This window comes from Chelonoidis abingdonii, chromosome 17 (assembly GCF_003597395.2).
Source record: "Chelonoidis abingdonii isolate Lonesome George chromosome 17, CheloAbing_2.0, whole genome shotgun sequence".
NCBI lineage: Eukaryota > Metazoa > Chordata > Testudines > Testudinidae > Chelonoidis > Chelonoidis abingdonii.
Window position 1 is genome coordinate 8,465,832 of NC_133785.1, and position 24,480 is coordinate 8,490,311.

The 24,480-nt window shown below is 47.0% G+C and overlaps 1 protein-coding gene across 1 annotated transcript in view; it reads left to right on the forward strand.

Annotated features, from left to right (window-relative positions):
* Positions 1-8,125: 8,125 nt before the first annotated feature.
* The window catches only part of SCYL1 (SCY1 like pseudokinase 1), a 28,526-nt gene continuing 12,171 nt past the window's right edge, over positions 8,126-24,480 (forward strand). The window contains exons 1-13 of the mRNA XM_032797799.2: positions 8,126-8,310; positions 9,976-10,116; positions 11,218-11,340; positions 12,513-12,733; positions 13,648-13,738; positions 15,054-15,209; positions 15,958-16,116; positions 17,090-17,197; positions 17,801-17,914; positions 21,335-21,490; positions 21,999-22,187; positions 22,420-22,495; positions 22,593-22,775. Of these exons, the coding sequence (XP_032653690.1) occupies positions 8,194-8,310; positions 9,976-10,116; positions 11,218-11,340; positions 12,513-12,733; positions 13,648-13,738; positions 15,054-15,209; positions 15,958-16,116; positions 17,090-17,197; positions 17,801-17,914; positions 21,335-21,490; positions 21,999-22,187; positions 22,420-22,495; positions 22,593-22,775 (1,834 nt within the window). The 5' untranslated portion in view covers positions 8,126-8,193. The remainder of the gene's footprint in view (positions 8,311-9,975; positions 10,117-11,217; positions 11,341-12,512; positions 12,734-13,647; positions 13,739-15,053; positions 15,210-15,957; positions 16,117-17,089; positions 17,198-17,800; positions 17,915-21,334; positions 21,491-21,998; positions 22,188-22,419; positions 22,496-22,592; positions 22,776-24,480) is intronic.

Consider the following 24,480-nt stretch of genomic DNA (forward strand, 5'->3'; position numbering starts at 1 on the left):
TCTTAAAACCCTGAACTTCGAAAATGTGTGTTGCAGTGCAAAATGAGTGCAGCTTTCACTTGCGCCTTCTTCCCTCCACTCCCTGATTTTTTTTACTGTGTAGTGTAGTGTGCCTTTTACATATGTGGTGATCAACAAACTTGCAAGAAAAGTTCCCTGCTGTGTTGAAGAGCATATAGTGTGAATTCAGTGCTGTACAGCTTGTATTGTAGAGTTGGATGGTGATCAATAATTTCTTTATTAGCGTACATACTGTCTTCCCATTCAAAAATCAATGCTTAAAAATATTAAGATTCTTTCTCTAACTTTGAAATGTAGGGTAGTAGTCTTCAGATTGGTAAACTGAGGTACACCAAGGGAGTGATTTTCTTTCCTGTTGTAAAAGTGAGGGTTAGAACAAAGATCTTAGTCCTATGCTTTAGGCCACACGACTACTTCAATTAGTATTGGGGCTGATCGATAAATAAAAGCCTGCATCTGGGCAGACACAAGTTGCATCGATCAATACAGAAATAGTAAACCAGTGCACTCTGGATATCCTCAAATATGGCTCGCAGCACGCGATTGCCAATTGTTTAAAATTAATTAGCCATTGTAAATTTTAGGGGTTCTCCTTCAGAACTGGGAGCCTTCACTGTATGCATTAACCAGTGTCATGGCTGCACCACAAATATCAAGCTCCGGTCATGAAAGGATTAAGATACAAGACTAGAAAAGCCATTTTGGGGCCAAATCTTGCTCTTACTCATGAGAATAGTCCCACTGTTTGCAGTGGAACTATTTGGTAAGTAAGATGAGTAGGATTTGGCCTCTCGGTAATAGGGATGCCTGGATCTTTTTAATAATCAACATTACATAGTGTTTCTTGTTTTTAGATTTCCAAGTACTTTGCAACAGGGAGGAAAGCATTAAGTGGGTGTCTAGGGTGGTGGAAACAGGTAAGTAGCAGTGAAACAATAATAGAATTACTCTGGTCTGACTCCCACTAGACTGCACTGCCTCCAGATGTACTCTTCTTTCCCCTGTGGGTGCTTTAAGTACAAGACCTACTGGCACTGAAGAGTCTTAAAAGCTTGAACTGACAGAACGTTTTGGAACAGCAGTGTGCTTTCCTTAAGGAAAAATTATTCACCCCCAGTACATGGTTTTAAAACTAATGTAACTCGCTAAGATGGGGGAAGAGTTACTGGATGGTAAATTGTAAAGGAACGTTGATGCCATGTGTTATATTTATTACATTTGTTCAAGAGCCAATGAGAGGCTTTAGTGAAATCTCGAGAAATATAGCAGAGAGAAAATATGGTTAATCAAAATATGTAAAAGCTAGAGATCATGACTGATGTTTTGAACAAGGTGGGATCAACGATCTTTTCAATGTTAAACACTTCTTATGAAATCAGGCAGAAATGTGTCTGCTTTTGTCCATAATGAAGAAACTTGGTTCAGAAACATATAGTGAAAAATCTTGTAGTGTTGACACTACCCTAACTCCATTTAGTGTCATTTACCTGATCAACCAGTGTCGTCCTACACATGAGATGGGGCCCAAAATTGTCAAACTTGGGTGCTGAACATTGAACACTTAAGTCAATCTTTAGACACCTACATATAACTTTTGACTTTCACAGATACTGTGCTTCTTCCCACATTAATTTGGATCTATGGGGGCCTACCACCTCTGAAAATCAGGCCAATTTATTTATGAAACTAACTTTAAACATTCATGTTTGAAAATATTGCCTTTTTCCCCTTTGCTAATTTGCTAATTCTGTTATAGTTTATTTCCATACATGAAGAAGAATAAGCTATACTGGCATAACCGTTACATGAGGGATTGAATCAGTTAACTATATCAGTACAAAAGTCACACTCCTGAGAGCAGGTCTCACCTAGTGAGTCATTTCAGAAACAGGGTATATGAATAGCCACTCAAGGCCGCAGTGTAAACTAGGTTGCACATTTTGTTGTTTTTGTTGGCCAAGCTTATTGCACACACCATGGGTTCCTTGCACTTCTACCATTTCACCCCCACAAGTCCCCTGTGTGCCATCCTTCCATCTTTCTCTATTTCAGGGACTTGTTGCAACTTCCTACTACCCCAATGCCTGGGGCTCTGTGTCCCTCATTCAGCCATATGCCAGGGTCCCCAAGTCTCCTCACACTAGGGATTCTGTGTGCCCCCTGCCCCCCATTCCAGCCTTGTAATAAGGTCAGTGCAAATAATGCAGTAATGCATTTTGCAATTTACAATCTTACTTTGTAATTCTGCCCTGCCTGATCTCAAGGTACTTCACACTCATGAACTTGGCATCCTAACAGTTTACCTGTGATATTACTTAGCTGAACTGTCAAGTAGGTAACAAGTGTTAGAGTAGGACATTGAGGGCCCAGCTGAGATTTCGGTCCCATTGAGCTAGGCGTTGTACACACATACATAATGAAAAGACAATCTCTGTCCCAGACATCAAGAGAGAAGGTACATTGCATTCTTACCTTTTTATCAATGTGACAAGTATGATTAGAGCATAAGCAGTGGCTGAAGCACACCAACTACCTAAGCATTCTAATGTGATTTATAGGGAGCATGTCGGAGGCGAGAAGAGATTTGGAGGAGGATAATGTGTTGCCTTTGCAGAATTTTATGAGAAACTCAATCTGTGCATAAGAGAAAGTGCAAAGATGCCTGCTATGTGCATGCATATATGTGGTTTTTGTGTACCTGTGCTTGTGTATATACTTGTGTTTGTGCACCTGTCTATTTTTGTTTGCATACCCTGTGTGTGTACATATGTACATATATGTATGTTTGCATACCTTTGTGTGTGCATGCACATTTGTGGACATATGTTACATGCATGTGTATATGTACATTTACATTATATGTGTTTGCATATGTGCATCCACTTGTGTTCTTATGTGAGGTCTGGTTTATGCACAGATTTTATATTGTTGGGGAGAGGTGTGTTTTACCAAATAATTATACCACTGTAATACCTAGTTTGGATGCAGTTACACTGATGTAAAGGTGTCTTAGGCCAGATCTACAACAGGAGCTCTCTGACTGTATAGCTATGCTGGTATACTATACCAGCAGAGCATTCCTAGTATGGACGCAATTTATACCAGAAAAATGCTAGAGGCTTCTTCTGGCACAGCTCTGTCAGTAATTAGGCTCTGTCAGAGATTAGGCCCCTGACTGGCATAGCTATGCCAGCAGAAGTTTGTAGTATAGACCTGGCTTTATAACAATATAGCTTACTCCCCTGATATATGAACAGCTATACCATAGTAAAGCACCTTTATACCAGTATAACTGCATCCACACTAGCATGGTTGTACAGCTCTGACTCTATTGGCAAGAGGCATTTGTGTATGTCAACAAGCTTTGAGAGAAGAGGAAATTGAGGCACAGAATAGATCTTGCATCCTTTACTCATGTGTGTAATAATCCCATTCCCTTTAGTGGGATTATCTGTGTGAGTAAAGATTACTCAAACCATGCAGAATTAGCCCCCCAGGATCACACAAGAATTACTTGGCCATCTCCTGAGTACTCTGGCTCTGAACTCTGTTTCAACCACAAGGTTATCTGGCCCCTTAGATGCAAGTGTGCAATTCCCTGGGCTTCCTTGCCTCTCAGAGTTAAATCAGTGAGAGAATGTCACTGTTCAGACCTTTGATACAGTCTACAAAGCCATGTTTGTCTGTATCCACAAAAACAACTAGGAGTCCGGCAGCACTTGAAGACTAACAGATTTATTTGGGCATAAGCTTTTGTGGGCAAAAAACCCACTTCTTCAGAAGCATGGAGTGAGAATTACAGACACAGGCATAAATATACTGGCACATGAAGAGAAGAGAGTTACCTTACAAGTGGAGAACCAGCGCTGAGAAGGCCAATTCTGTCAGGATGGATGTGGTCAACTCCCAGTAATTGATGAGTAGGTGTCAATAACAAGAGAGGGAAAATTGCTTTTGTAGTGAGCCAGCCACTCCCAGTCCCTATTTAAGCCCTAATGGCGTTAAGTTTGCAAATGAATTGTAGCTCTGCAGTTTCTCTTTGAAGTCTGTTTTTGATTTGTTGTTGGCTACTTTTAAATCTGTTATTGAATGTCTAGGGAGATTGAAGTGTTCTCCTACTGGCTTTTGTATGTTACCATTCCTGATATTTGATTTGTGTCCATTTATTCTTTTATGTAGAGACTATTTAAAAGTGACATTCTAGCATAAAAAGCCATACAATCATTTTCTATTTTAATTACATTGTATCTCTGGTTCAAACCAGAATTTTCTGGAATCATTGCTCTGTGTGAGAGTTGCTTCCTCTTGCTCAGACAGCTCAGATTTAGGAAGGAACAGAAATTTATTTGCACACCTTTAGCTCCTTCTAGTGATCGAAGTCAAAATTGCAATGTATGATTCAGAATGCTGCTTCCTCTCACAGTGCATTTAGTTCCTGTAGCTAAACACTTTTTAGACCACAGTGTACAGTGAGGTCACTGGGACTTCTCAAAAAGGAGGAGCAGATGGGGTGGGCTGTCAGAGAAATAGCCTGGGTTCCAATTAATAAGGTTGGTAGTTAGAAAGCCTGGACACAAAATCAATTAATATTATTTATTGTGTGTACTGCAATAGCATTTAGGAGCCTTAGTCACGGACCAGGACCCCATTGTGCTAGGCGTAGTACAAATAAGATGGTCGCTGCTCCAAAGAGTTCACAATCTAGGAATAAAACAAGGGCCAACAGAGGGAGTACAAGGAAACAATGAGACAATGTGAGACAATCTCAGTGCCACAGGCACCAACTTTCCAGACTACGGGGAGGTGCTCCACCCCCTGGCTCTGCACCAGGCCCCTCCCCCAATCCACCCCTCCTTCAAGGCCCCATCCCACCCCGTGTCTTTCCACCCCTGCTCCGCCCAACCCCACCTCTTCCTGGCCCGCTGTGTCTCTTCCCACACAGTTCTGTACCCCTCCCCTAAGTGTGCTGCATCTTCACTCCTCCTTAATCCTCTCCAGAACCTCCCACATGCCATGAAACAGCTGATTGCGGTGGATGGAAGGCACAGGGAGGGAGGGGGAGATGCTGATCCGCAGGGAGGCACTGGAGAGAATGAGGGGGAGCTGATACGGGGGCAAGCACCCACCTTTTTTTCCCTGTGGGTGCTCCAACCGCAGAGCACCCATGGAGTCAGCACCTATGCTCAGTATCACCAACAATCTAACCATTGTAAAGTTTTTTGTAGGCATCACAACAAAAGAGAGATTTGAAGGAGGAAGATGAAGTAGTTTGTGAATGTTTACAGGGGCAGCATGGGAGGATGCACTAAGGTGTTTGCAAGACCAGCTCCAGCATTTTTGCCTCCCCAAGTGGTGGGAAAAAAAAAAAAAAAGCCGTTATCGGTGGCACTTTGGCAGAAGCTCTACCACCACCACTGCTTCATTCGTTGGCGGCAATTGGGCCGCAGGACCTTCCCTCCGAGAGGGACTGAGGGACTTGCTGCTGAATTGCCGCCGAAGAGCTGGACGTGTTGCCCACTTCCATGGGCTGCCCCAAGCACCTGCTTCCTGCACTGGTGCCTGGATAGCCCTGGGTGTTTGCTAATTTAACAAGTGGGTAATGGAAGCGTAGGCACCGCGGAGGCAGGAGTCAACCTCTTGATAGTGAATGAGAGATGATAGGTCAGGTGGCACACGGCAGTAGTCCCCAAACTTTTTTGGCTACGTCCCCCCCCCTTACTTGGTTTGCACCCCACTGGAGATGGGACAAAAGCTGGGAGTCAGGCCATGGCTGGGGCCAGGACCTGGTGGGTGGAGTGGAGCTCGGGGCAGAGAGGGGCTGGATGGCACTCCCTCCCTGCTCCCAGTGGAGTCTGGCTCCAGGCCCCATCGTACCCTGCCTGGACATTCCTCTGTTTCTCCCTAGTGGGGATGTGCCCCATAGTTTGGGGACTACTGGCATAAGACATGCAGGACTTTGAAAGTGAGGACAAGTAGCTTATGTTTGATGCAATAAAGAAAAGGGAGCCAGTGGAGAGAGACAAGGAGGGGTGACATCAGCAAAGTGAAAGGCTAGAAAATGATCTTTGCAGAAGGTTTTTGAATAGATATATGAATGGGGGTAAGATTACCTTTGTCAAGAGACAACGTGGATGCAGACAGACAGATAGGGGAGCACAAGGAAACAACAGACTATATTGGTCAGCATGACAGATCTTAAAAGAGGCTGAAAGGAATTAATTAAATAAAAATATACAAGTGAAAGGTAAAGGGATTTAACTTTTGAAACTTTGATATCTTGGGGAAACTGAATAACACAGGATATTATTATTTGTATTATGACAGTACCTAGGTCCAGCTTTTAAGTAGTATTTAGGGATTGCTGCACTCAGTGTTTCAATGCCTAACTGATTTAGGAGACATGGCCTAAATCTAATTTTCAAAAGAAATTTAGGTACTTTGGAGCCTAAATCCATAGGCTTTTGGGTCCTAAGTACCTAAATCTCTTCTGAAAATTAGATTTCTGGTACTAAATCAGTTAGACAATGCAACACTGAATGTAGCAATACTTAAATACCTCAAATCAGGGTTCAAAATGCCAGATGCCAAAGCCCTATTGCAGGGGTGGGGAACCTATGGCCTGTGGGCTGGATCCAGCCTGTTGCTTACTTTCATCTGGCCTGTGCATGGGCGGCGGGTACCATAGATTGGAGGAGGCTATGCCTCCCTAAACAGCCAGGTGTAGACCTGCTAATGCTTCAACCTGCCCAGGCCTCTCCCTCTCCTATTTACTGCCATGCAGTGTGCAGTTCCTCCAGTCCCCCTGTGCTCCAGCTGGGGCTGGGCAGGCTGCGGCGGTGCTGCTCATCTGCCCTCCTAGCACTCCATGACTGGGGAGGCGTGGTCGCGCACTGCATGTCTTCCTAGTGCTCCGGGGCTAGAAAGGCTGTGGCTGTGTGGTGTTCACCTTCCTGGTACTCTGGGGCTGGGGCCACGTGCCACCTGCCCTTCAGGCACTCCTCTGGGGCTGGGGAGCTGGCCTGGGGCAGGGCCGGTGGCCGTAGTGAAAGGGCTCAGGGCTTTGAGCTGGAAGGGGCGGGGCTGGGGGCTTTGAATCAGACTCTTGCTTTTTACTTGTGTGTGGCCCGTGATTGATTTTTTTCTGAGTCAATGACCCAGTATAGAAAAAAGGTTCTTCACCTCTGTCCTATTGTGTGAGGTATAGATTAATAGATTTTAAGACCAGAAGGGATCTTTATAATCATGTAGTCTGACCTCCTGTATAACACAGGCCAGAGAACCTCACACAGTAAGTGATTTCTGCATTAAGCTAATAATCTGTTTGCGCTTGAACAGATTGTTTAGAAAGACATCTAGCCTTGATTGAAAGACTCCAAGTGATGGAAAATCCACCACACCTCAAGGCCAACTATTCTAGTAGTAGTTAATCACCTTCCCTTTAAAAAATGTGCACTATATTTCTAGTCTGAATTTGTCAAGCTTCACAATAATACCTAGCTCCTAGATAGCAGCGCTATAGCTGAAAGTGCTTGTCAAGGGAGGTTGGTATCATTATACCCATTTTACAGAGGGGAAAACTGATGCACAGACAGGTGAAATGGCTTGTCCAAGGTCACCCAGCACAGCTAGGAACAGAACACATCTAATTTCTCAGTTATACTAGATAAACGAAAAACAGTTCCACACAAAAAATGTTGGGGGTGCTGGTGGTCATCTCATGGTTAGAACAGAGGCTGGGAGACAGAGTTTGATTCCCGACTCAAGGAGGAGAGCCTGGGTTAGCAGTGGAGCAGAGACTGGGAGGCAGGACTCCTGGGTCCCATTCCCGGGCTGTCACTCACTTGCTGTGGGACCCTGTGGACAATCAGGTCACCTCTTTGTGCTTGGACAGCTCCACCAGCAAAACAAAGGCGGCAGCTGGCAGGAGCCGCTGAGACCCTTCTGCCCCATACCGGAGTGTGCGGCTGCGGGGGGAGGAGGGGGCAGCCTCCGGGATTAGCTCTGCCCCAGGCCTTCCCCTCCCCCATCATTGCTCCCCTGCTCAGCCCCTCCCAGCCTCCTTCCCCGCTCCCCCCACGGCAGCGCCGCGCTCTCTGCTGCCCCCTGGCGGCCCGTCTGCTCCGTGCAGCCCGGAGGAGCCGGATCCCGGTCCCGGAGCGGCCAGGCCGGACGATGTGGTTCTTCTCCCGGGACCCGGTCCGGGATTTCCCCTATGAGTTCGGCGCGGAGGCGGGCGCGGAGCGGGGGGAGCCCGCGGGGCCCTGGCAGCTGCACCGGGGCAAGAGGAAGGTGAATCCCCCCCTTGGGCCTGGCCCGGCCTCCGCCCGCCTGACGTGGCGGGGCCTCCCCGGTCTGGAGCCGCCGCCACCGGGACTGCCAGCCCGGGGCACGGGGAGGTTTCCAGGCCTCCTCCTCCTCCCCAGCCCGGGGTACGGGGGGAGGTTTCCAGGCTCCCCAGCCCGGGGTACGGGGGGAGGTAGGTTTCCAGGCCTCCCTGTCTCCAGCCCGGGGTACGGGGGTGGGTGTGTTTCCAAGGTCCCCAACCCGGGATACTGGGGGGGAGGTAGGTTTCCAGGCCTCTCCCTCCCCATCCCGGGGTACGGGGGGAGGTTTCCAACCCCTCCCCCCCAGTCCGGGGTTCGAGACTGGGTTTCTAGGCCCTCATCCCTTGGCCGGGGTGTAGAGAGTATCCAGGCTCCTCTTCCCCAGCCTGAGCTAGAGGTGGGGGATATAGGGGGGTGGGGTTCAAGCCCTGCTCTTGGTGTAAAGGGGGAGTTTGAGAGAGCTCTTGGACGGAGGCAGGGTTTCCAGGACCCCCCCAGAACAGGTGTTTAACGATCCCCAGAGTTTTGCTTCTCCCCTGGTTTATGGGAGGGTGTGGTCCAAGCCTCCCCTCAGATACTGTTCTCAAGGATAGAAGGGGCTCCAGGGGGACCCCACTAGGATGGAGGGATGTTTCAGGGGGCCCTCTAGGTGATTCCTTCCGCCAGTAACAAGGATTTTCAGGGTCCCTCCAAGCTCTCCCCACTCCTGAGCATCCCCAAAAATAAAGATCCAGGGACCCCCAATTGAGGGGTTCTCTAGTTCCTCCTTAGTCTCAAGGATCTCCCGCCATACGCACACACACCACTTTCTAAAGCAGCTGGGGGACATCCAAGGTCTGGATCTAGTACTAATTGTAGTCTCCTAGGGTCAGGGGACAAATAGCAGCGTGAAAATGGGAGGGTTTAGCCTGCTTCCAGAATGTTTGCTGTGTTCCACCCCCCCCAAGGCAGACAGTTACCCTCATTATAGGGTCCATATAATAATAATAGTAATAATTATTTAATACTTAGCTCTAGTATGGAGCTTTTCATCAGTAGATCATAAAACCCCCTTTCAAAGCAAGTTGATATCATTATCCCCATTTTATATGTACGGAAACTGAGGCACAGAGTGGGGATGGGACTTGCCAAATGTCACCTAACAGGCCAGTAGTTGAGCCTGGAATAGAACCCAAGTCTTATGAGTGTAATGCTCTGTCCACTCGATTACATTGCCTCCCCCAAACAGACCATCCCTGATTCCCCCTGTCCCACATGGGAGGAAAGATGAGCCAGCAATTTGAATGCCAGCATGGGACACAGGAGACTTGGGTTCAGTTCCACAGACTTTGGGCAAGTAAGAACATAAGAACGGCCATACTGGGTCAGATCAAAGGTCCGTCTAGCCCAGTAGCCTGTCTTCCGACGGTGGCCAAGGCCAGGTGCTTCAGAGGAATGAACAGAACAGGGCAATCATCAAGTGATCCATCCATCCCCTGTCACTCATTCCCAGCTTCTGGCAAAGTCATGTCCTTTTTCTGTGCCTCAGTTTCACCATCTGTACAATGGGGATAATAGCACTGCTCAGATACTATAGGACGATAGACACCCTTAAATAAATAGCACATAACACTTTTTTGTTTTTCTTCAGACCACAGGGGAGCTGGTATCTGTTTTTGTCTACGAAGTTAAACCTAATTCGGATGAACAGACACAGGTCGCCAAGGCAGCTTTCAAACGCTTTAAAACCCTCCGACACCCCAATATTCTGTCCTACATTGATGGATTGGAGGTACTGGTTATGATTTTTATTTGTGGTGGTACCTAGCATCTGTTATATTTATGATTTTGTATTGTGGCCATATCCACAGGCTTTGATGATTATGATTTTGGTTTGTGGTAGTGTCTGAGGCCCTGAACAGGGCTGGATTTGAATCACATTTGGCATGGAGTAAAGGGTGATCTCTGCCCCAGTGTGTGTTTCCTATGCTGAAAAACACCAATGCTTAGGGTGCTGGCTTGATAATGGATGGAATTATGTTATTTATCCGCTGCCTTTATGAAACTGCAGCCAATCGTGAATCTGGATAAAGCGGTGTGACCTGACATGTCCAGCTTACAGTGGGACAGCACAGTGTATTACACTTTTGTCTTCCCTTAGTGGATGGATTTATTTATTATCTGTTTACTTGTATTATGGTAGGGCCCAGCAACCCTGAAAAGATTGGCGATCCTCTTTAGGGCACCACATGGATCCTGACAGAGATCTGGGCCTTTTGCCATGCCAGGGGCTGCATGCTGGACCTCCTAATGGGGATGGGTCAGTTAGTGTTGGTGGTGCAGTGGTGTCTGTGCAGTGACTGGCATGAAGGGTCTCTTGATCTTATTTGTGGCGGGATCTGTGTGAAGCCTGGCACAATGGGGGTCCCTGATCTTGCTGGGATGTTTGTGTCTGTGCAGTCCCCTATCTTGGTTGGGAGATTCTGTGCAGTGACTGGGACTAAGGGGTCCTTGCTCTCAATTAGTGGAGGAAAGGAGAGCATTGTGCAGTGCCTGGCACAACAGGGGCCCCTGTCTCAGTTGGAGAGGGGTTGTGCAGTGCCTGGCACAACAGGGATCTCCAGTCTCAGTTGGGGGTGGTCTGTGAAGTGCCTCTCTGATCTCAGTTGTGGGGGTCTTTGTGGCGTCCTACCCGACAGGACCCCTGATCTCAGTTGTGGTCTGTGCAATGCCAGGTCCAACAGGACCTTTCGATCTTGGTTGGGGCTTCACAATGCTACTGTTATACTACTAATAACGTGCCCAGCACAAAGGGGCTCCAGTCTCAGTTGGAGCCTCTAGGTGCTTCTGTAACAAGAAGAAACATGGTGTTTTTTTTGCGGGGGGGGGATAGACAGAGAAATGTTTGCACGTGGTGACAGAGCCTGTGACATCTCTGAGTACTTACCTGAAGTCGAAAGCAGACTCTGGCGGGCTAAACGAACAGGAGATATCGTGGGGCCTCCATCAGATTGTGGTAAGATACAGTGATCTCAAGCAGATGGGTTGTGCCTGTATAGAAAATCCTAAATCACCAACTCCTTTCCCCACAGCCCCCAGCCTTAGTTGCCTCTCAGTTGTAATTAAGCTTGGCAGAAATAGATTTTTATTGTTTTTAATTTTGACAGATAATATTGATCTTTATTTTTAACCTGTTTTTCAATTTTTATTGATGTTAAAATTTCACAGCTGCAGGAAATTATGGGACTGGGGTTAGACAATAGGGGTCTCAGGCTAATTATTTAATGGCAGTAGATGTTGAGATTCAAAAAGTTAAAGCTTTATAGCCATTAAAACAAACTGTCAACTTCACATGTCAGAATATAAAAAGTAAATATCCTTTAATCAAACTCTACTATGTGCTTAAACAGCATTTTTCTTACTTTGGCTATCTATAAATTTCTGTTACTGAAGGAGATATTTTTTCGTTGGTTTGTGTGTACAGTGAAATTGAGATTTACCAATAAAAATCTAATCTTTCCAAGCCTAGTTTTAATGGAGCAATGTGCTGCCATAGTAATGATGATTTATTTTGCTGTGCCCTGGTGAGTTTTCGAGTTGTGCCCAGACAGAACACACCTCTTCTGCGTCTTCTTTAACCAGGGATAGCTGTTGAGGGCTGCAGTCCTGCCAATGATTCCTTGATCTGTCCAGGGGTAGAACTGTCCAGGTTAGACCCAACTGAGGTTAGAAAGAGACTTCTGCCGTTCCCCACTATGTTATCATATTGTCTGATCCAGGATGTTGGGGTAAACCAACTATGAGTCAAGTGAATAGCATTATCCCTATTTTATAGATGTGGAAACTGAGGTGTGGAAAAGGAAGGTGACTTGTCCAAGGGCACACAGGGAATCAGTTGCAGAGTTGGCAATAGAACCCAGGACTCCTGACTCCCAGCCCCCCCTGCTCTTCTCTCACAGCTAGACCCCACTCATGACCTACAGCTAAGAATGGAACCCAGGAGCCTTGGCTCCCAGACTCCCCTGCTCTAACCCACCAGACTCCATTCCTGTCCTCGAACTGGGAATGGAAGTCAGGAGTTCTGACTCCCAATTCCACCCCTCAACTAGACCATTCTGTCTCTAAAATTCTTCTCACGAGGGTCCCAGCTGATTGCTCCTCTCACTTGTCCTTCCCTTTCCTTTCCAGAAAGCTCTCAGCTTCCTGGTGAATGACTGCAACCTCATCCACAATAATGTGTGCATGGCTGCTGTTTTTGTGGACCGCGCTGGTGAGTGGAAGCTGGGTGGCCTGGATTACATGTACTCAACCCAGGGTGACAACACCCCGCCTCGGAAAGGGATTCCTGAGCTGGAGAGATACGACCCACCAGAGAAAACAGACAACAGCAAAACCCCTGGGGAGAAATGGTGAGTGGGAGATGGAGAGGGGCCCGTTCCTCTCCTCCCACCCTTTTATCTAGTTAGACTGTAAGCTCTTTGCGGGCAGAGACTCTCTCTCACTATGTGACTGTGCAGTGCCCAGTACAATGGGCCCCCTAATCTCAGCTGAGTGAGGTCTGCAGCACCCGCGGCACGACAGAGGCCTCCCAATCTCTGTCAGGGCCTATCTAGACACTAGTGTAATACAAATAGATTTGTAGATGTTAAGACCAGAAGGGACCATTATGTCTGACCTCTTGTTTAGCACAGGCCAGAGAATTTCTCCCTATGATCCCTGCATTGAGCCCAATAACTAACCAAGCCCAGGGTCTAGAAGGGAGAGGCTGTGAGCTCTGCTTAGTGTGCCGGACATGCATTGCTGGGGTTTTATTGTTATTTCAGGGACCAGTTCCATATTACCCTCCTCATTGTTAACTCACTCTGTGATCTTTCTCCAGTCACCCTCCATGACCTAGTCTTTCTTTCTCCACAGTGTCCCGCTGTGTGCATGTGCAAGAGCCTTTTCTTCTGCAGCCTCTTGCCCTCAGGAATCCTCATCCCTGCATCTCTCTCTCTCTGCTCTTCTCTCAGTTCACCCGGCACCTGCTTCTTCTCTGTGTGTGCAAGACGCTTGTCTGCAAACAGAATTGCTGTATCCCCCTCTACGGCTGTTCTGCTTATCTAATCCCTGCCACCTCTTGACAGTGTGTGTGCACGCCCATGCAAGAGCCTCTGTCTCATTTCAAGCTCCCCTATTGTTTACTTTCCTGCATAGCCTTTCTCCCTAACCCTGAAGTGTCTTGGGGTTTGGATCATGCTATGCAAAATACAGCTGGGTTACATTTTCCTTCCCCATGGGGAAACCACTGGGGAAAGTTACATTGGTTCTTCTGCTGTGCCAGGTCTGCGGACATGTGGCGTCTTGGCTGCCTTATCTGGGAGGTTTTCAATGGCACCCTACCCCGCCCGTCCTCCTTGCGATCCCTCGGCAAGGTAATGTGGTCAGTCCCCTTCCCACCCACAGAGCCTGGCAAAGTAATCAATCAGCAGATCCGCCTGGCTCCAATCCCTCTACTTGTAATATAACACCGGTGGGTGGATTGTTGGCAACAGGAATCAAACCCGGAATCAGGAGCCTCTGTGATGTGTGCTGAAAGAACCAAGCTGCAGCAGACTCATCAACCTCTGTCTTTGGCCCAGCCATGGCTACAGGGGGACAGAGCACCACATGGAGTGGATCAGGGTTACACACAGAAGGGACCCAGCAGGGACAGTTGATTGCTGGTGGGTTTTGCAATGTGCTATGCAGGGCGAATATATCTTTCAGGCCCCATTGACTTCAGTAATAATAGAGCCTAGCTCTTATGTAGCATTTTTCATCAGTAGATCATAGAGGCTTTACAGAGGAGGTTAGACTTATTATTCCCATTTTACAGATGGGGAAACTGAAGCACAGAGGGGCAAGATGTTACCCAGAAGGCCAATGGTAGAGTCAGGAATAGAACCAAAGTCTCCTTTGTCCCAGTTCGCTAGGCCACATGCCCAGAGCTAACTGTCAGCTTCACCCTGTTAATGTGAGGGTGAGTCAATGCAGTTTTCTATAGGGGTGCATTGGTGGGGAACTGGTAGCATATTGCCCTGCATCTGTCCATCTTGTGGCTAAATAGTGGCCCTTCTGTTTTGTTTATTGGCCAAACTTATAGGAGCATGACAAGGATGGCAGATCACTCTTTGCTTTACGCAGCCTCTGTGCAGGTACTATTCCTTAAGCAGTCCCTTATGCAGCTGTGCAATTTCAGACGGGCTGGTAAAGAGTTTTGTGGTTGTGCTGTAGAATAGCAGTGGAGTGCAATAGATAGGGCACAAACTGGGAGCTAGGAACTCTAGGGGGAGTGGGATCTAGGGGTTAGAGCAGGAGGGGCTGGGAGTCAGGGCTCCTGAGTTCTACTCCCAGTTCTGGGAGGGAAGGGCTGGGAAGTCTAGTGATTAGTGTGGGGGAAGGGAAACAGCCAGGACTCCTGGATTCTATTCCCAGCTTTGGGAGGGGTGGGGACAGGAGTCAGGATTCCTGGGTTCTCTTCCCAGTTCTGCCATGGAGTTGCTGTGTCTCCTTGGGCTGCTCAGCCTGTTTTCATGTGCCTCGGTTTCCTCATTCCTAAAACAGGGATAATGAGATCCATTGGCCATTGTCAGCTGCTTTGCCATCCAAACTGAAAAGATCCCAAACTAATTAATATACATAGCAAATGCTTAACACACATGGGGGACACCTCTTCCTGACTGTAGAATCTGTGTATCCTTGTTCCAGATCCCCAAGTCGCTGGTCCCCCACTATTGTGAACTGGTGGGGGCCAACCCCAAAATCCGCCCCAACCCTGCCAAGTTCCTCCAGAACTGCCGGGGCCCCAATGGCTTCATGAAGAACAGCTTTGTAGAGACCAACCTTTTCCTGGAAGAGATCCAGGTGAGAGCGATGCCTGTAGCCTTGTCACCTCCGGTCAGGAAGGGTGGAAAGTATTAGAACTCCTGTATGTAGGCCAGAGGTGCCCAAGAGAGTGTCCAATCAATTGCTGGGGCTTGAGGACCCCCTGCATTGGTTTATGGTCCCATTGAACTTTGTCTTGGGTCTGTTATATGTTCGCTTGATGGGGAAAAGTGGCTTCTGGAGCACAATTAATTTTAGAGGGAGGTTGAGAGGGAACTGGCTGTGGCGTGGAATGGGATATGAGGCCCTTCCCCTCCAGAGGGCACCAGCCCTGAGGGGGAGACTAGCTGCATCAGGGAGGTGGGGAATGGGATGTGAGGCCTTTCCTTTCTAGGGAGTACTGGTGTCAATCCTGCTGCAGGGTATGGGGACTGATTGGCTTAGGGGGCAGGAAAAAGGGTAAGGTGTCTTTTCATTCCACAAGGCATTAGTTCTGATGTGGGAGGGACTGATGGATTCAGGGTTATATAGGATAAAGACCACTTCAGCTTTAAGTCACTGGTTCAACTCCAGCCCATGTTAGCAGAGCTGGAAATTCATGCCCCTGTATGGTAGAACAAGAACTTGCTGTATTTCCATCCATTTCCTAGTGGGAGAGGAGACTGCGCCATCCAAGCCACCATTGTCATTGGATCTCTTGTTGGCAGCTCCAAAGGGGAGAATGGAGCCACAAGGAGCAGGCTAGTCTGTCCAGTGACTCCATTTCCCTTTCCCCCTGTCCCGGCAGATTAAGGAACCAGCAGAACGGCAGAAGTTCTTCCAGGAGCTGAGCAACAACCTAGACACCTTCCCTGAAGATTTCTGCCGGCACAAGATCCTCCCACAGCTGCTGACAGCCTTTGAGTTTGGTAGCGCTGGTGCTGTCATCCTGACCCCACTCTTCAAGGTGAGCTGCTGTTCTAATGGTGGCATTCCTCTGTTTACGTCTTGTGACAGGATGGGGCTATAGGCCTGTTTCCAGTCTTTGGGCATTCTGAGGATTGTAGTTCCCAGAGTGAGCAAGGACTGCTGGCAAGTGGCCTTTGCTTGTGGGAAGGGGAGAGCAGTTGCTGCTGGAGATCTCCAGCGACTGGGCAGGACCTATGGAAGGGACAGGGAGGAGACAGACAAACACAAAGTAACACTACAGGGACAGTTCAAAGTGGGAACAGACTGTTGCTCTGTTTGCCAGAGCCCTAGAGGGCTGGATCTCCGCCTGTAACTCAGTGAAGTTGGGGGAGAGAGGCATTTTAGGGCTAAACTGCCCTATTAAGGGGTTGCGCGCTTTGTTGCTTCTGTAGGCTGCACATGTTGCATGCACCAGGGGTCCTTGCATCTCTACATTTCCTGCACAAGTGGGCTGTGAACCACCCTCTCATTCAGGGACTCCCTGCAATGCCCGCCTCTTATGGCGGGCTGGATGTGCTACATTCACTCCACCTATATCAGAGTCCTTGATTCTCCCTCCATGGCAGGGCTCTGTGTGCTCTCTCATTCCCACCCCTCCTTCCCTTACTTTACCCCACCCCATGCCCGGAAAAGGGACACTGAGGCCAGAGAGGTGCCATCACTACACATTCCTCATCAAGTGACACATGGCCTTGGAGGTCGTGTGTGTGTGTGTGTGTGTGTGTGTGTGTAAATATGAAGACTCCATTCCCAAGATACATGGACCATGTTGGAGATGGTGCCAAGAGCTGATGTCAGTACTCCAGAAACATCTACAGATTAATTTCTTGATGTGGCCCACCTACGATTATTTTAGCTCTGGAAGGCTCATGGGCCCACCTCATCACTTTCCATCTCCGCACTAAAGCTTTGTGTGCCCCTCCTCTCCTCCAGGATCAAAGCCTCCTCTTTAACTTCCAGTGTTTTTGCAGGTGGGGAAGTTCCTGAACACTGAAGAGTATCAGCAGAAGATCATACCTGTCATTGTCAAAATGTTCTCCTCCACCGACCGAGCCATGAGGATACGGCTGCTGCAGCAGGTCAGTGATCGGCCTTGCTTTGCATCTGTGCACTTGGGCAGATCCAGGGCTCAGACTGGTTGGCAGGAGCAGTATTTTTCTGTTCTTGTTAGAACAGGGACGGGATGGGGAGTCTAAACTTTTGGGTTCTGTCCCTGGCTCTGGGAGAAGAATGGTGCCTGTCTAGTGGTTAGAACCAAGGAAAATGGGAGTTGGGACTCCTGGGTTCTAGTCTCAGCTCTGGGAGGGGAATGGTTTTGTGGCTAGATCAAAGAATTAGCAGACCAGATTTTTGGGCTCTGCTTTGGAAGAGAGTACCCTTAGTTGTTAGGACAAGAGGACTGAGAATTAGATCGTCTGGGTTCTGTGCCCAGCTCTGGGAAGAAGCATGCTGCAGGGGTGACTCGGAGCCAGGATTTCTGGATCTGTTCCTGGCTGTGGAGAGGTGTGATGTCAAGGGCTTAGAATAGGAGATTGGGAATCAGGAGATCTGGATTCTCCTCTTGGCTTTCCCCAGATGATGTCGAGCCCTGCTAATTTTGACTGTGCATAGATCTTCCTCAGCACTAGACTAAACGTTAAGTCCTGACTGGTGGCACATACATGCGTGTGTGTGTGTTGCAGATGGAAAACTTCATCCAATACCTCAACGAACCAACCGTCAACACCCAGATCTTTCCCCACGTTGTTCATGGCTTCCTGGACACCAACCCAGCCATTCGTGAGCAGACAGTGAAGGTAGAACAACAGAAGGGCTAATGTGATCTTTGGATGTATAAATGGGGGATCTCGAGTAGGGAGGTTCCATTACCTCGGTATCTGGCACTGGTGCAACTACTGCTGGAATACTGTGTCCAGTTCTGATGTCCACACTTCCAAGAGGGATATGGAGAAAGTGTAAAGGGTTCAAAGTAGAGCCAGGAGAATGATTAAAGGGTTGAAAAACCTGCCTGATAGTGAGAGACTCCAGGAGCTCAATTCATTTAGCTTATCAGAGAGAAGTTTAATAGGTGACTTGGTCACAGTCTGTAAGTACATACATGGGCCACAAACCTTTTTAATGGGCTCTTCGGTTTAGCAGAGAAAGGTCTAACAAGACCTAGTGGGTGGAAGTTGAAGCTAGAAAAAGTCAGACTGGAAATAAGGTGCACATTTTTAATAGGATAAATAACCATTGGAACAACTTGCCAAGGGATGTGATGGATTCTCCATCACTGATCATTTTAAAATCAAGCTGGAATGTTTTTCCAACGGATCTGCTCTGGTTCAAATAGGAATTAACATAGAGAAGTCTGTGTGTGATACAGGTCACACTAGATGAGGGGTAGGCAACTTATGGCACGTGTGCCAAAGGCAGCACAGCATGCAAGCTGATTTTCAGTGGCACTCACACTGCCTGGGTCCTGGCCCCCGGTCCAGGAGGGTTCTAGGGGGGCTTCTTAAACATTTTAAAAACCTTATTTACTTTACATACAATAGTTTAGTTATATATTATAGACTTATAGAAAGAGACCTTCTAAAAATGTTAAAATGTATTACTGGCACACGAAACCTTCAATTAGAGTGAATAAATGAAGACTTGGCACACTACTTCTGAAAGGTTGGTGACCCCTGCGCTATATGAACACAGTGATCCCTTCTGACTTTATAATCTAGAAATCAATTTCAGGGTTACTCTGTTCCTCCTCCTTGAAGGATGCTGATGGTGTGGAGTTAAGGGGGAAAATGATGCTGCTTTGGACTATTGATCTTGTCAGACCCCGTTGCTAATTCTTACCTCTACACGGGGAGGAGATTTTATGTGATATTGGTTTGCATGATCTGGACAGTCTTTCCCACAAAGAACCTCAGACAAGTCTGTCCTGAGTCCTGTCAGTTTTCAGAGGGTACACTTTTTGCTGTGTACGTTGGCTGGATAGATAGGCAATAAGGTCTGAAGATAGTGCTTTGGACCAAGGACTCAGGAGACCCGTGCAAGGATTTGTCAAAAGTGACTAGTGATTTTAGTTGCCTGATTTGATGCCTTTTAGAAAGAGGCCTGATTTGGAGGAAGTACTGAGCACCCACCCTCTGAAAACTAGACCCCTTTCCAATGTCTCCAGCTGAGACCTCTCCCTCCCCCACTTCCCTTGGGCCTGGATTCTGTTTCCAGCTTTAACAACCAGGAGTCCTTGTGGCACCTTAGAGACTAACAAATTTATGTGGGGACTAACAGATTAGTCTCTAAGGTGCCGCAAAGACTCCTCATAGTTTTTGCTAATACAGAGTAACACGGCTACCACTCTGAAACCTATTCCCAGCTTTGCCATTCATCTCGGGCAAGTCATCCACCTGTCTTCTTCCCTCATCTGAAAAATGCAGATAGTGATAGTGATCCTCCTTTGTAAATTGCTCTGGGATATATGAATGTTAGGAGCTGGATATTCCCCCTTTTTGACCTGAGTGGTTAGCCAAAATTTGGGGTCCCCCAGGCTGTTTGGTTAGGAGGAGAAATTGATGATAGCATCAGGTTTTCTTTGATGCAATCCCGTTTATTTACAAAGAATGTACAGAGTGCTGTTTCTCTGAACACAGCAGGAATCAAACAACAGGACATCTTTGTTTGATGTTTCTTTGCTCCCAGCTGCTTTCAACCAGCACTCAAAAGCTCTCTCTTGGCTTTTTCTCAGGGCCCTTTCCCAGTGCTTCTGTTTCTGGTGCATCCTGACTGTTTTCTCTTCTCACTCCTCTACTAAAACAATACCCAGGGAAGCCCCTCTGCCTCCTGAATGCAAATGCCTGAGCAGCCTCAGGAGCCAAAACACACATTTTGTTTGCAGGCCCCCTACTGTTTCAGCTCTGAGTCCATAAAGAGGGGTTAATACTTCTTACAACTCCCTTTAATGAAGGGCAGCAGTTACCCCCGTCTCTCCCAGTTTTAATGAGCTTTAACCCAACCCTTGCCACTATCCTAAGGGGATTCGTTGACAGACAAAGGGCTATAGAAATATCTGTCACTGCAGGACATGATATCAGATCCAAACCCCAAGGGATGTTACTCTGTTGCCTGATTTTGGGACAGTTACTACTATTATTATATGTTTGTACAGTGCCTGAAACAATGGGGCCCAGACTTGTTAAGCTGTCTGGGGGCAGGACTGCTATGTTTTTAGAGTTGGCTGGGAAATGGAATTTCCATTCTGTGGGAAATTCTGACATTTCAAAAATGATTTTTATTCTGATTCCTAAATTTTCCACAGAATGGAAGCTCTGAAAAATTTTGATTTGGAACCATTGAAACGTTTTGTTTTGATAATGTCAAATTGTTTCATTTTAATAAGGTAAAAGCATTTAGTTTATGTCAAAACAATATATAAATTATACTATACATTAAAAATGAATATAATATAAACGGCGAAATAAAATGGAACTGTGAATCATTTAGTCTCTCATTTTGTATCAATAATGTTGGAATAGTTTGGTTTGTCAAAACACTATAAAATATTAAATGTAAGTCAATACGGTACATATAATCTAATATTAAAATTATTATAATATAGAAGTAGAAACAAAATAAAGTTAAATGAACAGTTGAAACAGTCTAAACAAATCGCTTTGACTTTCTTCCATTGAGAATTTTATCGAAACCCACGGTCTCTCACATTGTTTCAGTTTTCACCAGACTATTTTTCTATGAAAAACTGTTTTGTCAAAAAGGTTTAATCCAGCTATAACTATTCTGTTTGCCTGACACAATGGGGCCCAAATCCTCTGAGTTCTATTGCGATATAAATGTTGCATAATTCTAGTGTCCTACAGAGGATAAAAGCCCTACTACAGCTGTACAACAAGGGATGCTTTAGGAGTTACTCCCTGTTATTAGCCATGCTGTCAACACATCCTATGAGCTAGGGAGGCACCATGCCTAAGGGGTTAGCATTAGACTGGGACTCAGAAGACCTGGATTAAATTCCTCTCTCTCCCACTTGCCTGCTGGGTGACCTTAGGCAAATCACTTTAACAGCCCCATGACTCAGTTTCCTCATGTATACAATGTGAATAATAGTACCAACCTCCTTTGTAAGGCACTTTGAGAGCTACTGATGACAAGTGCTGTGTAAGAGCTAGATGTTATTAGACCTGAACTACCTCATGACCAGCGTCTTCCTCCCCTCACAGTCGATGCTGCTGCTGGCCCCCAAGCTGAACGAGAACAATCTCAATGTGGAGCTGATGAAGCACTTTGCCCGTCTGCAGGCCAAGGATGACCAGGGGCCCATTCGTTGCAACACCACTGTGTGCCTTGGAAAGATCGGTCCTTACCTCAATGCCAGCGTGAGTAGTGAGATCGTTTCCTGCACTCCAGGAGGACCCGATGCCAGGCGGGATGGGGAAAATAAGACAGACCCTGATTTCTTTCCCAGGGTGATTTCTCTTTAAAATGCCTATTTCTCACCAAGGCTTCTGATGATGCAGAGGAAGATTGTGACCCTCTTTAAGTGGGGAATTGTGGATTGTAGATCCCAGCAGTGGTCTAGCTTTTAGGAGAAGGAGACAGGAGGGTTTTGTGGTTAAAGTACCACCCCAGAGCCTGGAAGGCCTGGATTTGATTCCAGGCTCTGCTACAAAGTCAGTATAACCTTCATTGTTCTTTGGCTGTAAAACATGGGTAATCTTCCTTTCTCCCATCCTGTGTCTGTCTAGTTTATTTACACTGAAAACTCATAACGGCAGGGAATGTTTTTTTATGTATTTGTGCAGGGCTAGCACAGTGGGTCTGTGACTGGGGCTCCTGGGTGCTACCATAATACACATAATAAATTGTCCATTCTCTTGTTTCCAGACCAGACAAAGAATTTTGATCTCTGCCTTCAGCCGTGCCACAAAAGACCCATTTGCTCCCTCCCGGGCAGCAGGTGTCTTGGGATTCGCTGCCACTCACAACTTCTACTCTATGAATGACTGTGCATTCAAAATCCTGCCGGTTCTCTGTGCGCTGACAGTTGACCCTGAAAAGACAGTCAGGGATCAGGTGAGTTGGATCTGCAGTGAAATTTGCAGAGCCACCAACTCCAAGCCTCCAGCTCTGATGCCCGGCACAGTGGGGGCCTCCAACCTTGGACCAATCCATTCTAGTGCCCAGTGTGATGGTGGCTCCCAATCTCAGTTGGGGGTCAGTGCAGTCACTGGTGCAACAAGGGCTCCCACTGTATGATGTGGGTATCTCTACAGCATATAATAATAAAGTAACTTAAATCTCCTAGACTTTCAAGGCCATTCGAAGCTTCGTGACTAAGCTAGAAACTGTCTCTGAAGACCCATCTCAGCTTTCTGAACTGGGTGAGCGATCCTGATATCGTGCTGAAGTTTTCAGACATTTAAACACCAAACAGAACTAATGGACCTTTTTCCCCTTTTCTTTCTGCTCCCTTTGCAGAGAAGGATGTTCACGCAGCATCAACCAGCCCTGGGATGGGAGCAGCTGCCAGCTGGGCAGGCTGGGCTGTGACAGGGGTCTCTTCATTTACATCGAAGCTAATCCGAACAAACGCCGGGACCACGGTAGAACAAACAGCTGTGGAAACCCCCACTGGAGGTGCACCGGAGCCACCCACTGTCGGTCAGTCTTTGCACAGCTGTAATCTCAAAGCTTGATTTGGGCTTTATTCACCCTGGGGTGGTGGCATCAGAGAATTGAGTAGCCATGTGGCAAATCTCACTGAAGCCAGCAGCACAATCTCAAGCGATAGAAGGAAATGCTTGTTTGCGTGACACGTAGTTGGCCTACAGAAGACTAGCCAGAGTGTAGTAGTAAGGATGGTTGCCTCTTTGGCTCAAGCAGTTGGTCAGTATTTGGACCAGCTTTGCAGGGTTGTTTCCAGAAAAAGGGAAATCAGTTACGCAAGTCAGGTATATTTTCAGTTAGAGCTGAGCGAATATGTAATTTTTTTGACGGTAGTGATGGTGGTGGTTGCTGAAATGAAAAACTTTGTTTCAGCTCAAAAAAACACCTGAAGCAAAATAAAAAACACAAAACACTTTTTGTTTGTTTATTTTTTAATCTAAGCTAAATTTGTAAATGAAACTTTTCTAAACAAAAAGTCAAAAGTGTCAAAAGAAACAGTTGTGACGATTTTTGGGGAAAAGAAATAATTTTTTTAACTGAAACTATTTGCAAGCTAAGGGTCAATATGGCATATAGTTTTAGTGCCGCTCAAAATGCATTTTTAGCTAATTTACTGTTTGCTGAATTTTGTTTTGCCCAACTTTAATCTTGATGTAATCTTGTTTATTTATAAAGAATGCACACAAAGTCCTGTTTCCCTGAACACAGCAGAAACAAACAACAGCAGGCAGTTTTCTGATCAAGATTAAAGAAAGGGACCCTGTGATCATCCAGTCTGACCTCTGCTGTAACACAGGCCATAGGATTTCCTTGTGTTAATCCCTATTTGAAATAGAGCAGGTCTCTTAGAAAAACATCCCAGCTTGATTGCCCCCCTAAAACCCCCCAACCCATCCAACCCTCCTGTTTCTTGTCCCCTGACTGCCCCCTTCCAGGATCCCACCCCCTTATCCAACTCCCCTACACACTGTCTCCTGACTGCCCTTCCGATCCCTATCCACATCCCCGCCCCCTGACAGGCCCCCCCGGGACTCCCACTCCCAACCCTCCCTGACCCCTGTTCCCCATCCCCTGACCGCCCCACCAGAACCTCCGCCCCATCCAACTGTCCTCTCCTCCCTGACAGCCCCCCAGGACCCTCGCTCCCTTATCCAAGCCCCCCGCTCCCACCCCCTTACCAGCAGCAGGATCTTGCAGCCATGACTCCCAGCCAGAGCCAGCTGCACACCCCACGCAGTGGGAGTGGCAGGCCAGAGTGTGGGCAGCGTGGCTACGGGGGAGGGGCTGGGGAATAGGCTTCCCGGCCGGGAGCTTAGGGGACGGGCAGGACGGTCCCATGGCCGGATTTGACCCGCAGACTGTAGTTTGCCCATGTCTGGTGTAGTGCGTCCACCTCGTTAGCAAAAAATAGCATCACATTTAATGTAAAGGCAATATTTAGTTGCAAATCAGCAAGTTTTAATGATTACAACCAGTGAAAATAACTTTTGGTTAGGCAAATAATTTAAACGTACAAATGTAAAATAAAATTAAAAATGGATGATTTAAATCCATGTTTCCTGCTTGCTGATTTAACACAATTCTCTCTGCACCCTATTCAAAATATGTGCTTTGTATCCTGTCTCAATTTTTCTAGTTTCCACTTCCAGCCATCGGATCTTGTTAGGTCTTTGTGTGTTACACTGACAAATTTCTGTTC